General features: G+C 39.7%; 1 protein-coding gene across 13 annotated transcripts in view; it reads left to right on the top strand.

The window, feature by feature from the left end:
- tenm1 (teneurin transmembrane protein 1) overlaps positions 1 to 17,403 on the top strand; it is a 2,164,854-nt gene that overhangs the window by 2,134,641 nt on the left and 12,810 nt on the right. For all 13 annotated transcript variants that reach the window (XM_048544387.1, XM_059651404.1, XM_059651405.1 and 10 more), the window contains 2 exons: positions 1,838 to 2,134; positions 9,553 to 11,161. In XM_048544387.1, the coding sequence (XP_048400344.1) occupies positions 1,838 to 2,134; positions 9,553 to 11,161 (1,906 nt within the window). The remainder of the gene's footprint in view (positions 1 to 1,837; positions 2,135 to 9,552; positions 11,162 to 17,403) is intronic.

Here is a 17,403-nt window from a genome sequence, read left to right as displayed (position 1 = left end):
ACCTATAATTATTACCAAAGGTGAGGAGAGGTTCAGAGAATTGTTGTTACACACATGGTTGTTAGAGCAGGAAATGGTTGGCCACAAGCAATGATTGAGACAGAGACCACTGTATTTATCAAAGGAAACTTGGATAAACATTTGCAGCAGAAAATGATACACAGTTCGACAGTGAAAACAAGATAGCTGAGTTAGTTTTGAATTGCTCTCAGAGTAAGCTAGCTCAGAATACTGAACTGATTAACAAAGCCCTCTGTGCGATAAACTTCTAATGTTCAATAATATATTTAAAAGGCTGTAGAATTATTTTACCTGAGGCAAGATTAAATTTTAAAAACTGCAGAAAAATAGATATAAAGAAAGAAGTATGTGAAAAAGCAGGGATGGTAAGAACTGCAGATGCTGGAGAATCTGAGACAACAAGGTGTAGAGCTCTTCTGACGCTGCTTGGCCTGCTGTGTTCGTGCTGCTCTACACCTTGTTATCTCTGTGGAAAAGCAGATCCTGCTTTTGACGCACAGAATCTCTACAGTGCAGAAAGAGGTCATTTGACCCATCAAATCCGCACCAACCCTCTGAAGACCATCCCACACAAACCCAACCCCACACCCTGTACTTACCATGGCTATTCTACCTAGTACATCCCTGGACACTATAAGCCAATTCAGCTTGGCCAGTCCATCTAAACAGCACATTTTTAGACTGTGGGAGGAAACTAGAGTACCAGGTGGAAATCTATGCAGACACAGGGAAAATGTGCAAACTCCACATAGTCACCTGAAGCTGGAATCAAACCCAGGTCCTGGTACTGTTAGGTAACAGTAATAACCAATGAGCCACTGTTCTGCCCCATTTCGGAATTTTAAAAAGTGACATTTCTTTTTGAAATATTAATGCAGAGTGTTCTACATTTCCTTTTTTATCTTGATAGTAGTCATTTTATTTTATGAAAGAAATATTCAATAAATTCAACATACCTCCTAAATCAGTAAATTCTGCAAATTTTCATTGAAACACACTGGCATATTGTGATAAAACGTATGTTGAAATTTATCAGTGGAATGATATATTGTGTGTTTAGCTACTTATGCCTCTTTCTGTGTTTTAATATGCTTCATATGTCAAAATAAAAAGTAAGTTCCCTCAAGATTATAGATCGTGAGAAAAAATAATTACTTAGATCAGGAATTAGATGCATTCAAGTTCAATAATTCAAATGACATATTGGAATATCATGCTTGAGGCAAAATATTTATATGTCACAACAGTGAATAACTTTCAAAAGTACTTTATTAATTGTAAAGCATTTTGGGACATCCTAAGATTGTGCGAGGCAATGTATAAATGCCAGTCTTTCCTTCCTTTTTATTCTCCCAATGGGTATATGAACCCTGCAGTGATTTTAATATTCTCCTTATATCAGTGACAGGTATGACTGTCACACTATAATGGAGTAGAGCTCAAAATGCCATTTTCGAATATTAGAATAAAATCTACAATTATCGTGGAGCTACATTTTCTGCAATTTAAGTCAACCTACAAAGTTTTGAGACATTTTCCTGTCTTAAAGGCATGATATAGATGCAATTTGATTTTTGGAATGTTGGAATTCTAAACTCAACATTGCTGAAATTCACAGGTGCTTCATAGAAAATGATACAGAGAAAAACTACAATATAATTATGTTATAACCAGAAAAAAAAATTTTGAAAAAGATCTTTTCCAATGACAAAAGATGAAATTTGCTATGGTCGGAGTTTATCTGGAATTTTATTTTAAAAGCCAAGGCAATGAACTTGTTATTGGTGATGCTGATTCAGGTTTGGTTTATCATTAGGCTCATAACAGAAACCTGCTATCCATAGACTTTGACCGTCGCACCAGAATTGGAAAGATCTATGATGACCATCGAAAGTTTACTCTCAGAATTCAGTATGACCAATCTGGGCGCCCAGTTCTTTGGGCACCCAGTAATAAGTTCAATGAGGTCAATGTCACCTATTCCCCCATGGGGCTGCTGACAGGCATTCAGCGGGGAACTTGGGTTGAACGAATGGAATATGATCAAAGTGGCAAGATCGTATCCAGAGTGCTGGCAGATGGGAAAATATGGAGCTACACTTATTCGGAAAAGGTAAGAACCTTCTGGATTTTTCTTTTATTGATAAGTCCTTGTGTTCCGATTAAGAAAACTCTTGACATCAATGCCTTTAGCAACATCAGGGAACTGAGGTGGACAACCTAAGCTATATTAAACAGCTTAGAAAGAAACCAAAAAGGAACTGATTTTGAATTTGCACCACAGGGAAAGAAACTGAAAACTCAGCTATTAAATTATGTTGCACTGTAGAGCCTGGTTATATACACAGATTGTCCACAGCACAGCAGGCAGTTGGAGTATTATAAATGACTCCAATGCTGTAATGGTGAAGCTTATTTCCATTCTTATTACTAATTCAGCATTTCATTCTCCAAGGCTTTCACCTGTATTCCAATTCCACCCAGCTTGATGGTTAAACCACAGATTTACTCATATGTTCAATTCCTGTTCTGTGTTTAACTGACAGGAAGCCCTTTTGTTATTTGCAAAATGTGAGACATGATATCACATGCTACATTCTGCAGCTTAACTTACCACTTAACACACCCTGCCTGTAAAATAACGCTTTGTACTTTGCATAATAACTCATTAAGCACACTTGTGCCACACGTTCAAACCTCAACATGCAATTATTTCAAAAAATATAAGTGATAAAATGTTTTAAAAAGCATTTTATTCCAGTTTTCAAATCTAATAATTGATTTGTATCAAATTTAAATATCAAAATTCAAAATTACATTTATCAACTTTAATTATTTCACTCAATCATCAGTGAAAATAAAATTATTCCTACCAAAGGTAACCATCAAATCTAAAGCTGGACACAATTCTATGGACAAATCTCAGAGTTTGTAAACCATTTGAAAGTAGGCATCCCTGTTGCCATTAATAAGGAGCCCAAAAGGAGTCGTGACCAGTTGTTTTTAAATCTAAAGGCTAGTATTCTTCTATATATCACATAGATTGATAGCTGGATTGGTATCTCCCTTGAGCTATGCCTCCAGAAGCCTGTCAAATCAGTCCTTCAACAGTATAACCTCAGGCCATCCTGCCCATTTCCATGTCATTACCAGACACTGTTGTTGTAATCTCAGGCTCGTTGGCATCATCCAGAGAGCTTCAATCATGTGGACTATCATCAACGGGACACTGGAAAGTTAGAAATGGAAAGGGTTGGGAACTGAGTGGTCTCTGAATTCAGTCCTTATTCCTTGTTCTCGATCTGACGATGCAGCCACGGTCCCTAACAAATCCATCAATTCACCACAGGCCCTCCGGTGTACCTGCATTCACCTTGCAATAGCAGGAGTTATTAAAAAGTACTTTATGTGCAATGTGGCTACCTGCTATGATAAAAGTATCATAGAATTCCTATAGTGTGGAAGCAGTCCATTCGACTCACCAAGTCTACACCGATCATCCCAAGAACATCTCACCCTGACCCCCTACCCTATCCATGTAACCCTGCATTTCCCGTGGCTAATCCACCTAGCCTGTACATCCCTAGACACTATGAGCAATTTAACCTGGCCGATCCAACCAACCCGCACATCTTTGACCTGTGACAGGAAGCTGGAACACCCAATGGAAACCCACACAGATGCGAGGAGAATGTGCAAACTCCACACAGACAGGGAATCTGACGTAGGCATTGTTAACCACTGAGCTACTGTGGCAGCCATGGCCTTTTAATTGGTGCATGTGCCAGTCCCCTCTTGCCACTGAATAACTGTGAAGATCTAATTAATTTTTCTTGGGCAGTATGCTCCAAATTATGTATCCTGGTGATACAGCAGTCAATTTTTCTGCACGGGTTCAAAATAGTGTTCCTTCACAGGGAAAGTAGGAGCTACAGATGCTGGAGAATCTGAGATAACAAGGTGTAGAGCTGGATGAACACAGCAGGCCAAGCAGCATCAGAGGATCAGGAAGGCAGATGTTTCAGGCCTTCCTGCTCATCTGATGCTGTTTGGCCTGCTGTATTCATCCAGCTCTACACCTTGTTATCTCCTCTTTCACAAGCTTCTGCTAACAGTTGAATATGCCCACAGAAAATCCTGGTTGAAAGGGTGTGCGTATATCATGCTGGTGGTACCTGGAACATAGGTCACCCACCAAACAGGTGCTGGCAGGGATGAAATTTATGCCTCCACACCTTCAAAAATAAATTGAGTGTACTGTGGCCACACTGAACTGAGTTTCTCTCTTCGATTTTGCCAGATATATGCAGGCCAACTGTAACCAAAACAGAAGTTAAAAATGGCACTTAGCTATCCCAGTTAGCGAAGGCGATTAAACTGCAAAACAGTACTGAATCAAGGCTGTATTTTGTTGTTGGTGTCTCAGTTCTACATTGAAAATTGCATTTTCTTGTGAAACCAACAACAAAGGTATATTAGCGTTTGTTGGCTTAAGGAATTCTGATACAGATAACACATTGCTCAGAACCTTGTGGTATATGGTCATTTGTATTATTTTGTCAGCGCAATAGGAGAAAATGCACAAAGATTTGGAGGCTATATTTATCATACTGATAGGAATTGCACAATAATTATACTAAAATGCTTGAACAACTTAAGTTAATTAAAAATTATACTTCTAGTAATTCAAAAAATTAAGTATGTACTTTACAATAGAGATAACACATTTTTCTCATTAAAATTTGTTAGTACAAATTTGGCTAATTAAAATAGATTTCATTTTACTCAATGTAATGCATATGTATAATTTTTGTTAAGGATAACATTCATGAATTTTTAATTATACCTAATTTACATCTACACCAACCTACATATATAGAAATGCAAGCAAACTTCCGTAATATTGAAATGGTTGATTTATATGTTTTCAAATACGCCTTAATTCATCTTAACAGAGTAAAGGTAATAAAGACCAAAGAAATAAGTCTGAGCACTGGAAACTTGAAAGAGAAATATAAATCAGTAGAATTGCACAGCAAATATCAATTGCTGAATAGACAAAGGACAAACATAGTGAGTTGTCAGTAGGTCCACATCCCCCAGTCTATTTGCCTTTCTTCTACCGTATTCCTACCCCAAACAAGCATTCCCTTTGCCAGTTCTTCCTATCTTTCCCTCTCCTCTGCTGTAAGTTTTATATTTACTCTAGGCCCAAATTTTACTTCTTTTTCTCATCTCATAAGACAAACCATCTTCACAATTTACACTTCCTTTTGCTTTACACCACCATCACTTTATCATTTTACCACACCTGCCTTCCACTTTTAATCAGTCAAGTGCCCTGTTTTGTGATTTCTCCATCATTATATTCACACTACATGCAGATATAGTTTCAACATTTTAAAGGGCCTGCTCTTGTCAATCAGTATAGGTGAATGCCAAAAGTATCTTATGAAGTGGACCCCAGTTCAAAAGTGAAATGGAGCAGATGAATTACTGGCGACAGCTGAAGCAATGTAGAAAGCACTAGCCATGAGTAGTATATTTTGTCAGGAAAAGAAAGGAGCAAATCAGGGAGTAAATTAGTCACTGACATGGAACATGTTCTAGTGGATGAAAGATTGCTGTGTCCAAAAATCAACAGTCAGGATGTCTGCCTATTTCCTCATAAGACCACAAGATGTAGGAACAGAATTAGACCATTCAGCCCATTGGGTGTGCTCCACCATTCAATCATGGCTGATATGTTTCTCAACCCCATTCTCCTGCATTCATCACATGATCCTTGATGCCCTTTCTCACCAAGAACCTATCTAACTCTGCCTTAAATACACTTAGCCTCCACAGTCTTCTGCGGCAATGAGTTCTACAGATTAACTCCTCTTTTGCTGAAGAAATTCATTCTCATCTCAGTTTTTTGGGTTATCGCTTTACTCTGAGGCTGTGTCCTTGTGCCCTAGCCTCTCCTACTAGTGAAAACATCTTCTCCACATCCACTCTCTCTGTATTCTGTAAGTTTCCACAAAGCACTCCCTCATCCTTCTAAACTCCATCGAGTACAGACCCAGAGTCCTCAACCCCTCTTCATATGATAATCCCTTCATCTCTGGGAGCATTCTTGTAAACCATCTCGGGACCGTGTCCAAAACCAACATATCCTTCCTTAGATATAGGGCCGATATCAGATGCAACCTTGTTGAACAGGAAATGCAAAAAAAAGTCAACAGGTGAAGTAACACTCTGAAAGTAGAACAGAGGAACTAATGTTTCAGATGTACACCCTTTACCAAACCCACAGTTAACCAGAAATCAAGGACCTAGTTGAGTGCTTAGTTTCTCAATTAAAGACAGCAAGTAAAAGTAATAACTATGTGTTCAAATTATTATGAAGTGTCATGCAGCAAACAATTGATGCTGGAGCCACTTGCATTCAATAATATGATGGAGATACATAGATCCAAGTTTGACAATGATGCAAAGTTTTGTGGCACTGTAAGCAGCAATAGTGGGAAAAAAATTCAAAACAGCCAATGATAGATGAAGAATTCAAAACTCAGTACACAGGTAGTGTGGGGTCATCCATTTTGGATGAGAAAAGGATAGATGTGTTTTTTTTACAAGGTGAAAATTTAGAAACAGAGTAGGTCCAAGGAAATTAAGAGATGCATTTAATAGATCTATAAACTGTAGGAGTTAGCTACAATGTAATGATGAAGAGTTAATAAAATTTCACTGTGTCTCTGAGCTAGATAATAAAGAGCAGGATGTTCTGCTACTGTTAAATAAAGCCCTGGTTAGACCACATCTGAAGTTCTTGGCACCACACCTCAGAAATTATGGTCCAGATTTCCGGTCCTATAAACAGCAAACACTAAGAGTTTGTTGTTATTGAGGTCTGTACTTGATCAGAGTTCCGGGGAAACAATTTAAACACGAACCTGGACGAGGAAACCCTTATGAATGGTCCTTTAAAACCTGCCAGTGTGTAAGATTGATTATTTGCTTGCTATTTATACAGATTTTTACCTTATTTTTTTGGAGCAGTTACTAGCAGAATAAAAGCCTGCTCAGGAGCACATCCCTTTAGATCATAGCAAAGCATTCCAGCACCTTTGACACCCTCGGCTCAGCTCGCTGCCCCTGTGTCGTTCAGCACTTCTCACATCTATCTCCTTCAGCCACACCCCAACCATTGATCAGCATCACATCCTTCACAGAAGTCTGTTCACCCCACGTGCTGGCAAAGCTGACTATCCCTTTGCACCTTCCCAACTGTTCACCACTAAGACCCCCAACCCTACACTCTCTGTTCTATTCAACCTTCCTACTGTCTACCTCCATTCCAGGGACTACAGTATCCAACCCGATTCCCCCGCCTCCCTGCAACCCTACCTCTGTCCTTTCCACACCCTTTCCATCAACTCCTATACCCCAACATTGCTCACATTATTACTGCCCTGCCAACAACCTTGCTCACCTCGGCTACAAAGCTAATGGTTAGATAGCACTTTGTGAAAGTAGTTCCAGAAAAGCAGTAGCTGTGTTCCAAAATCACTTGGCCAACGAAGACGAGGCTGCTGTTTGGTGAGTATCCTGTACGAATGCACACGTTTCTTTCATTACATTCCTGTACCCTCTGCCAGCCAAGAAAATGTTTCTTGTCGCTTACCATTTAACATCCCCTGCAGTTAAACATTTTGCACATTATCTTGTTTCTTTTATCATTTATGAATGTGATTTTTCTCTTCCACCTTCTCTTTGATCTTTTATAAGTGCTGTTCACTTGTGTTAGAGGAACACAGAAACAGGAGGATGCCATGCAGCCCTTGAGCCTGTTTCGCCATCCAATGAGATCATGGCTTTTCCGAATCTTAATTGCAACTTCTGCCTTGGCTCCATATTTCTTAATTTCCTTAGCTGGTAGCGTCTACATACCTCTGCTAGAATTTCCATGCATTCCACCAGTTGTTGCTGTTGTCCCAATTTCTCAGCCATGCCTCAGTTGGCAGCATACATTCAGTTTTTAGGTAGTGGCTTCAAGTCCAAATCCTTGAGTTCAAAAATCAAGGCAGACATTCCAGTGCAGTGTTATATAAACACTGTTGGATTTGGTGTCTTGTGCATTGGATTGTTACATCACAGAAATAAGTTGTCCGGGAAATCTCACATTAAATCTGTGTAAACTTTCAATGCATAAATTAGCTATTGTGTTCCTGTGTTACCACACAAAAAAAACTCCAGAAACACTTTGGGACAATGTTTGATGAGGAAGTGTGCTATATATATCCAAGGTCTTTTTGTGCCTCTCAGTTCATTATCACCTACTTTTGATTCACACCCTATTAATTTTGTTGTTTAGTCCCTGGCTCTGTATTTGCCTACAAGCTGTTTATCACCAATCTCTTTCAATTCTGATAAAAGATAACTCTTCATTTCTCACTGTGACTTTGCAGTGTTACTTTTTGGAGTAAAAAAACAAACCTGAGATATTGCCAATGCTGGAAATCTGAAATAAAACTAGAAAATGCAGAAATTATTCAACGAATCAGGCTGCATTTCGGGAGAGAGAGAAGCAAAGTTTATGTTTCAAGCCAATGACCTGTCATCATCTGAACTTGGAGAAGCCAAAGATGGAGCGTGTTTTAACCAAGCATAGAGACAGTGAAAGGAGGCAGAGGGAAAGAAGCAAAGGGAATGGATGTGATAGGGTGGAAAGCAGGAGGGCTTAAATGAGCAAAAAATTAAATTGGTTGCAAGGCAAAATTGGATAACTGTGGGCAAGTAAATAATCAAAAAAACTGAATTGGAGGAGGTTTCAATACCAGAATAGTGAAATCATTACCAACAGGTCATATCCAAAAGAGATGACGGCAAATGTTAAAATCTGAAATTGCCAAGCTTAGTGTTGGGTTGGAAAAGCTGAAAAAGAAAAGTTACTGTTCTTCATGCTTCTGCTGAACTTTGTTGGAGCTTTATAGGTGGTCAAAATCAGAGAGTACAGGGTCAATTTGAAGTGGAATTAATTCTACCTACATTCCGGGGTGAAACTTTAATTCTGATGCCCAGCTCAATCTCTGCTCATGTGTCTTAAACGCAGTTATTTGCCCACACCTACAGTTGTAAAAACAGTTAAATTCACTTCAAGAACAAAAACAGAAGTAGCTGGAAAAGTTCAGCAGGTCTGGCAGCACCTGTGAAGAAAAGAATCAGAGTTAATGTTTCAGGTCCGGTGACCCTTACTCAAAACTCAAAATTCAATACAGTATGTGTTCAATGTTTTCAGGAATTTGAAAGAACTTCCTAGGTTTCTAATTTCACCAATTTGCATGGAATTTGTAGCTCAGGTGGTGTCCAGGTCACATGTCGGAAACTGTACAGTTTCCAATTGCTTCTTTCTGGTTCACAATAGCATTGTAATTGTGGTTAACTCCACCAAAAGTATTGTTTTACTTATTGGAAAATGTCTTGGGTTTTTTTTTAGTGAATATCTGAAATTTCCATTAAATAACTTTTAGTTTCATTTTTCAACAGTCTGTGACACTTCTTTTGCACAGTCAACGAAGGTACATTTTTGACTTCGATCAGATTGACAGACTTTTTTCAGTCACCATGCCCAGTATGGTTCGACATACTTTACAAACCATTTGCTCTGTGGGATATTATAGGAACATCTACAGTCCACCTGACAGCAGCACCTCCATTATACAGGATTACACCGAGGATGGGCGCTTACTTCAAACATTGTACTTAGGAACTGGACGAATGGTAGTCTACAAATACACTAAACTGTCCAAGTTTTCTGAAATTATTTATGATACCACTCAGGTCAACTTCACTTATGATGAAGCAGCCGGTGTGATTAAAACCATCCAGCTGATACACGAAGGATTTACCTGCACAGTCCGCTTTCGACAAACAGGCCCTCTTATTGCTCGACAGATCTTCAGGTTCAGTGATGACAATCTTGTTAATGCTCGCTTTGACTACAGTTATAATAACCTTCGAATCACTAGCATGCAAGCCATGATCAATGAAACTCCTCTGCCCATTGATCTGTATCGTCATGATGATGTGTCAGGGCGAACAGAACAGTTTGGAAAGTTCAGTGTAATCTATTATGATCTAAACCAGATTATAACTACCACTGTTATGACACACACCAAGCGATTTAATACTAATGGCCAAGTAAGAGAAGTCCAATTTGAGATCCTGAGATCCATCACATATTGGATGACCATTCAGTATGACAACATGGGACGTATGATAGTGTGTGAGATAAGAGTGGGGACTGACACCAATCTTACCAAGTACTCCTATGAATATGATGCTGATGGGCAACTGCAAACTGTTTCCATTAACAACAAACCTCAATGGCGCTACAGTTACGACTTAAATGGAAACATTAACCAGATGAGCTATGAAAATAGCGGTTATCCAACTCCACTGAGATATGACCTGCGAGATAGGATTACCAGGCTCGGAGAAGTGCAGTACAAAATGGATGAAGATGGTTTCCTCCACCAGAAGGGTGATACCATATTTGACTACAATTCCAATGGTCTACTCAACAGAGCATACAATAATGTTGCAGGTTGGAGTATGCTCTATCGGTATGATGGATTGGGAAGGCGTGTTGCAAGTAAAACAAAGAGTGGGCAGACCCTACAGTTTTTCTATGCTGATCTGATTCATCCAACCAGAATCACTCATTTGTATAACCATACAAACTCTGAAATCACGTCTCTCTACTACGATCTTCAAGGTCATCTCATAGCAATGGAGATCAGTAATGGTGAAGAGTTTTACATAACCTGTGATAACACAGGAACTCCCTTAGCTGTGTTTAGTAACACTGGACAATTAATTAAGCAGATACATTACACGCCCTATGGAGATATTTACCAAGACTCCAACCCTGATTTTCAAGTTATCATCGGTTTTCATGGTGGGCTTTATGATCCCCTGACAAAGCTTTTACATCTAGGCCGTCGTGATTACGATGTTGTGTCTGGACGATGGACAACACCAAACTATAATCTTTGGGAAGAGTTGAACAACAATCTATTCCCATTTAATCTGTATTCATTTAAAAGCAACAACCCAATCAGCACTGTTCAGGACATCACCCATTTCACCACAGGTAAGGAATAATTGATGACTGCAAGTCTATTACCTCATGGTGGGCTAAAGGGCATGGTCCTGTGCTGTTCTATTGTTTGTTTTATGTTCTCACCACCTAGAAGTGTCTAGGCTTGAAACATCAGCTATCCTGCCCCTCTGATGCGATACACCTTGTTATAACAAAAACCATGGACAAGGTTTCTGTACTGACAAGAATAACAAGAGCCTATTTATTACAAATACGTAGATTCTAACCAGAAATAAATAATTATTAATTGTTAAATTATATCGCTCAAGTAGTTAAAATTCTAAACATCTTATAAACTCCCCCTCTATCCACATGCACAAACACAGGCAAGCAAGTGGGAAGAGGAAACAAAAAAATGGAGAAACTATTCAATAACACCAATTCTCAGGATTCATAGGAGAGTTCCTTTTGTTTCCTATTCAGTTCTCTGATCTTTTCCTTCAGATTCTCTCTATTCTTCACAGAAGTGACTGGTTTGTGAATTACAAAGTCTCTAACTTGTTGGTTAAAAACGACAATTTACAGCGAGAAAACAAACTGTCTTTCTTCAGGTTTTAGGTGTCTTGGTAGAGAGAAAGAGACAGAGCATCCGTTCTTTCAGCAGTCCAAACATCTCTGCTAGTATTATTCAAACCCACAAGCTATTCAGCTATTCAAGAGCCAATCAGATTGTTACTGTCAGGCCAATAGCCTTTAACATCTACAATTGGTCACAATTCCAGTAGCAAATCAGCAATCTGTTGATGACCAAATCTCAATGTATTTATACTCCTGGTACTGATCGAGCTAAAGTATTTTTTCACACATCTCAAACAAAGTACCAGTGTAAAGGCAACTTGCAATACGTTTCAATAACTTGTTTCTTAAAACTGCAGCAATTCCTTCCAAAATTCCAGGTCATTTAAAACAGTTCCTTTCCCAATTCAGTCCATAATCAAAAATGAAGTGAAATAAAAAGATACAGTATTTGCGCAGTTTTGAGTGTGTCACATTTGAAATCCTCAAGCTGACTTTCCAAAATGATCAGTGCAGGAAATCTTAGCCCTCAGAACATTAAAAACCATATGTAATCTGCAAATAGTATTTCAGAAGACTGAACAGCTTCTGCCTTAAATTACTTTTCCATATTCACAAAATAGATTTGGGTGACAAAGCTAAACTGGATCTTGGATTGTAGAAGGGTTTGGTGACCAAAGAATGATGAAAATAGTTACAAATAATAAAAAAGGAAATAGGGGTTTTCATAAGCATACAAACTAAAAAGAATTGTTCACTAATGAGAGCAATACTCTCCAAGAAATGAAAAACCACCAGCTTCCAGCCCTAAATTTAGCAAGAAGCTAAAGCTGGCCAGTGGGTTAGAGCATAATGTCAGATGGGAGGGGCTGAAGGAAAAGTTACATCAAACTCTGTGACAGATGAAAGGGAGCGATAGCACAGAAGAAGTTTGAATTTTCCTTCTAGGGCCTGAGGAACATTTCCTCGGTGCCCCGAAAAGAGATTTGAAAAAGTTAGAAAATCTAATTACTTCAATCATTTCCAAACAGTTGTAACTGTTGGGAAAGCCATTTATTCAGTCAGGCCCAATGCTGTGGGCTCAGGCCTGAGACTGGAATAAACCAGTGATGGAGCAAGTACATCATTATGTTCCTGCATATTTTGGGGTTCAAATTGAGCTCAAACTTTATTATAGCTAAAACCTATAACTACTGGTATGCTTCAGTTAAAATATTTCTACGAACTAGAAAATAAGTTTCAGTACTTCTTCTGTTCACTTGTGGGATGTGACCATCACAGGCTGGTTGACCAGCATTTATCACCCATCTGTGGTTGCCTATGAAAAGTGATGGCGAGCTGCCTTCTTGAGCCACTGCACTCCTTGTGCTTCAAGTCAAACCACAACACCATTAGGGAGGGAATTCCAGGATTCTGACCCAACATCAATGAAGGAATGGTGATATGTTTCTAAGTCAGAATGGTGAGTAGCTTGGAGAGGAATTTGCAACTGATTGTATTCCTGTGTACCTGCTGTGCTTGTGCTTCTAGATGGAAGGGTTTGGAAGGTGTTACCATCTTGTAGATGGTACACACTGCTGCTACTGAGTGTCGGTAGCAGAGCAAGTGAATACTTAGGGATATAAAAGCAATCAATCGGGCAGCTTTGTTCTGGGTGGCGTCAAGCTCCTTATGTGTTGTTGAAGTTGCACCAATCTAGTCAAGTTGGGAGTATTCCATCATACTCCTGACTTGTGCCTTGTAGACGGTGAACAGGCTTTGGTGAGTCAGGAGGTGAGTTACTTGCCACAGTATTCTTAGCCACTGACCTGCTCTTTTAGCCACTCTGTTTATGTGGTAAGTCAGTTGAGTTTCTGGTCAATGTTAACCCCCAAGATGTTGATAGCACTATTGATGACACCTTCCATCACTGTATTGATGAGCAAGAGTAAGCTGATGGGGCACTAATTAGCTGGGATGGATTTGTCCTACTTTTTGTGCACCGGGCATACCTCAGTAATTTCCCACATTGTCAGGTAGATGCCAGCATTGTATCTATACTAGAAGAGCTAGCTTAGGGGAGCATTAAGTTCTGGAGCACAGATCTTCAGTTCTATTGCCAGAATGTTGTCAGAGCCCAGTGTATCCATGTTTCTTGATGTCACATGGAGTTTGTCAAATTGGCTGAAGAATGGTATGTGTGATAATGGGGAGTAGTGGAGGAAGCTGAAATGAATTGCCCACTCAGTGTTTTTTGCTGACTATTGCTGCAAATGTTTCAGCCTTATCTTTTACATTGATGTGCTATGCTCTTCCATCATTGAGGATGGGGATATTTGTGGAGCTTTCCCCTCCAGTGAGTTGTTTAATTGTCCACCACCATTCGCAACTGGATGTGGCAGGAATGCAGAGCTTTGATCTGATCTGTTGTTGGTGGAGTCAATTAGCTCTGCCCATCACTTATGGCTTATGTTGTTTGGCACACTTATTTGGTTGATTCACCAGATTGCCGCCTCATTTTTAGGTGCGCCTGGGGCTGCTCTTGGCATGCCCTCCTGTACTGCCAATTGAACCATGGTTGATCCCCTGACTTGGCTTCTACCTGCATACCCATATGGAAGTTTTGGGGTTCTCCCTTGCCTTTTCATAGTCAACCATCCTTGAGATGAGTACACATTTGATTCCACTTTTTCCTAGCAGCTCTGAGTGATTGATGTGTATTCCTGTAGTTAGTAAAATTTGAAGAATTGTTGAAACCCACGTTGAATGATCACACTCTGTGCTCACCTTGTCCATTTTCCAAAAGACTGTATCTGTTCTGAACATCATGACTACGTGATGCAATCCACCAGCATGCATAGAAACATAGGCCAGCAATGCCTTGTCACTGCAAAGCCACAGAACCGCAGCACCCGGGGACCTCACCTCTGGTTTTTTGGTTAAAGTTATTTTCTGGGGTGTGTGGTCTATTTAACAAGCTTCCAAGGCTGCCCAGACCAACCACTCGCTCTGCCTAGCCAAATCGTCGATCTGAAAAATGAATAGCTGTCTATCGCCACTGCGCAGGCTCAGAAGACTGCTGAACACTGCGCCTGGGCATTGCCTTCCACGGTGAATGACTCCCGGGAGAGAGGGAGCAACTCCACAACAGCTACACCCCTCACTCCACCCGGTCTCTTCACCAAGGTAACTGTGCAAAGAAGGGGTTGATGTCAGTGATACACGCACAGTCTTCCTGCATCTGGCAGAGTGCCATTTTGGCAGCCATGTTGGGTTTGATGTTATCACTCAAATTTCAGAAATAGTATTGTATCTGGGTTGATATACCAATCTGCAGCATTTCGAAATAATTCATGAATAAGAAAAGGACAATAAGTCGCATTCAAATATAAACAAATGCAGCAATTTTTTTTAGAAAGTCAAGCTTTCAGTGCTGTGCAGGAGCTAATATATTGCCTGAGATATACTTGTAACTCTTGGTATTAATGCCCAAGCAGATGCATTTGGCGAAGGGGTGAATGTGCAGCACAGTTCAGGAGCCCAGCACAACACCTTCCCAACCATCCTGAGTTCACTCTCATGTTAGAGATGGTGGATGAATAATAAAGCCAATAGCCTACGCACCAAACATTAATACATATTTCAGGGTTAATTGAGCTTAAAAACTCAATTGCCGATAATACATTGTCTGTGCCATAACATAGTTGACATGGACAGCCTATGGGAGTGAGACTCCCTTTAGCTCTGAAGTGTTTAAAAGGTGCAAACAATCAGGCCCATCGTGACAATTCACCCCTTGCACCCACACCCCCCAAACCCCCGTATGATCACTGGCCTGAGAAGATCGCATGCCGTTATTTCATGTCCAGGCATCTTTTAAATTCCACCCAAAATACCAAAAGAAAATTTGCCCACAGCTGGCCTTATTCTGGAATCCATCAGACCTTGTCTATGGGTCTGCCTGCAGTGGCAGAAGTACCCACTGTGGAGCTCTGGCCCTGCCAGGTCTGATGGAGATCTGGAGATGATTAACCAGAAGACCCAGAGAGTGGCATTTCCTCCCAGTCAGGTGAAAGTGTGCCCACAGCACTCTATGGCCACAAAGCAGGCTTGTTTTTGACATGCCAGCTCATCACCAACTTTTCTTCAGGAGAGGGAAGGGTTCAAACTGTCTGCCCTTGTTCTGTTTAATTGTCTGCGATTTGTAATTTAATTTGATGCCTTTTGAAGAAAGTATACAATAAAAGCTTTGACGTACAAGCTTAACAAAAGGGAACTATTTAGTTTTCGCATCATGCACAGCAGGTTGGATGGATTTTCTAAAAACAATGTGCAATGTTTATGAATAGATAAAAGTTAAACCTTTCTTAAAAATGATTCAAACAGATATTGCCATCATTCTGACTGATGCTCGTCAAATCAAAATGAATGTAGGCAGTACTAAAAGGGAGTTTTATTAATAATTTATTGTATTCTCAAGAATACAAAGATATCACATCAATCAAGCATCCCCAAAGACACATGCAATACGCAACAATCTATCAAGTGTCACATAGCCGTACATTTCCTGATGGCTAAATGAAGTTTTCTCCCATTCTAGCCCATGATCAAAGAATTGGTATAGTTCCCACAACAGGAAATTAATGGATAAAAACAAGGCACCTAAACCTATCATCCAGAGTAGTTTTACGTCAAAAAAGCAGCCAATAATCGGAAAGAAAATTAATTTTATAACATATCCTATCAATTCAAAAAACTTCTTCGCTCTTTATTTTTTTTTGAACTTGTCTATTGAAATTGAACTTTTCTCTGGGAAATGAATGAAATACAAGCTGCTACATACTGGCAGTGTAATGGCCATTGGGCTGGACTAAAAATCTAGGTACTGTGAGTTCAATTTCCGCAGTAGTACATTTAAAACTGAATGCAGTAATGCAGTAAATCTGGTAGTTTGTCAACCAGCATGTTACAATCTCAGAGGCAAGGGAGGGAGTGAATGTTACTCTTTCTACCAATTTTATACCCACTGTAGTGTTTGTTTTAAAAAATAGATATTAATTAGATTTTTTGGTTCCACTTGTGGTACTTATCTGCATACTACCCTGATGTTGGTGCAGATAAAAAAAAATCATTCTGTACCTAGATGGAAATATTTTGCAAGAACACTGGTTTTAACGCTGGAGGAAATTATAGAGTTGTGGCAGGACGTTGAGGTATTTATATGCACGAATCAGAACTTTAATGTCAAAGTGTTGCTTAACGAATGATTCAATACAGGTAGTGAGCACTGGGATGATAGATGAATGGACATGATGCAAGTTAGGTCTTAAGCAGCAAGGATTTGGTGAGCCCAAATTTATGGAGCTATGAATGTAGATGGTCAACAAGAAGTGCTTACAGCCAAACCTAGGGCTCACAAAGACATTTATGAGGGTCTCAGCAGCAGAAGCCAAGGCAGGATTGGCTGCAGGCAATGTTACAGTGATGGAAATAGATGGTCTCAGTGATGATATGGATATGAGTTCAAAATATTATCTTAGTGTCAAATACAAGACCTCAGTAAGATCAATAAATTCCATTCTGAAGCAGTGTAGAGGTCCTTCACCAATGCCCTGCAATTGGAAGAATTCATCTCTAGAAGAAGTGCCGTAAGTTTCAGGCTGATGTCCATAACCTTGTAAAGAGTTGTGACCTACATGGAACATGAAGCTGTCCAGCATTCAAGTTCTTTCTTACCA

This window comes from Stegostoma tigrinum, chromosome 15, assembly GCF_030684315.1.
Source record: "Stegostoma tigrinum isolate sSteTig4 chromosome 15, sSteTig4.hap1, whole genome shotgun sequence".
Classification (NCBI taxonomy): Eukaryota; Metazoa; Chordata; class Chondrichthyes; order Orectolobiformes; family Stegostomatidae; genus Stegostoma; species Stegostoma tigrinum.
This window is presented reverse-complemented; position numbering and strand designations above follow the sequence as displayed.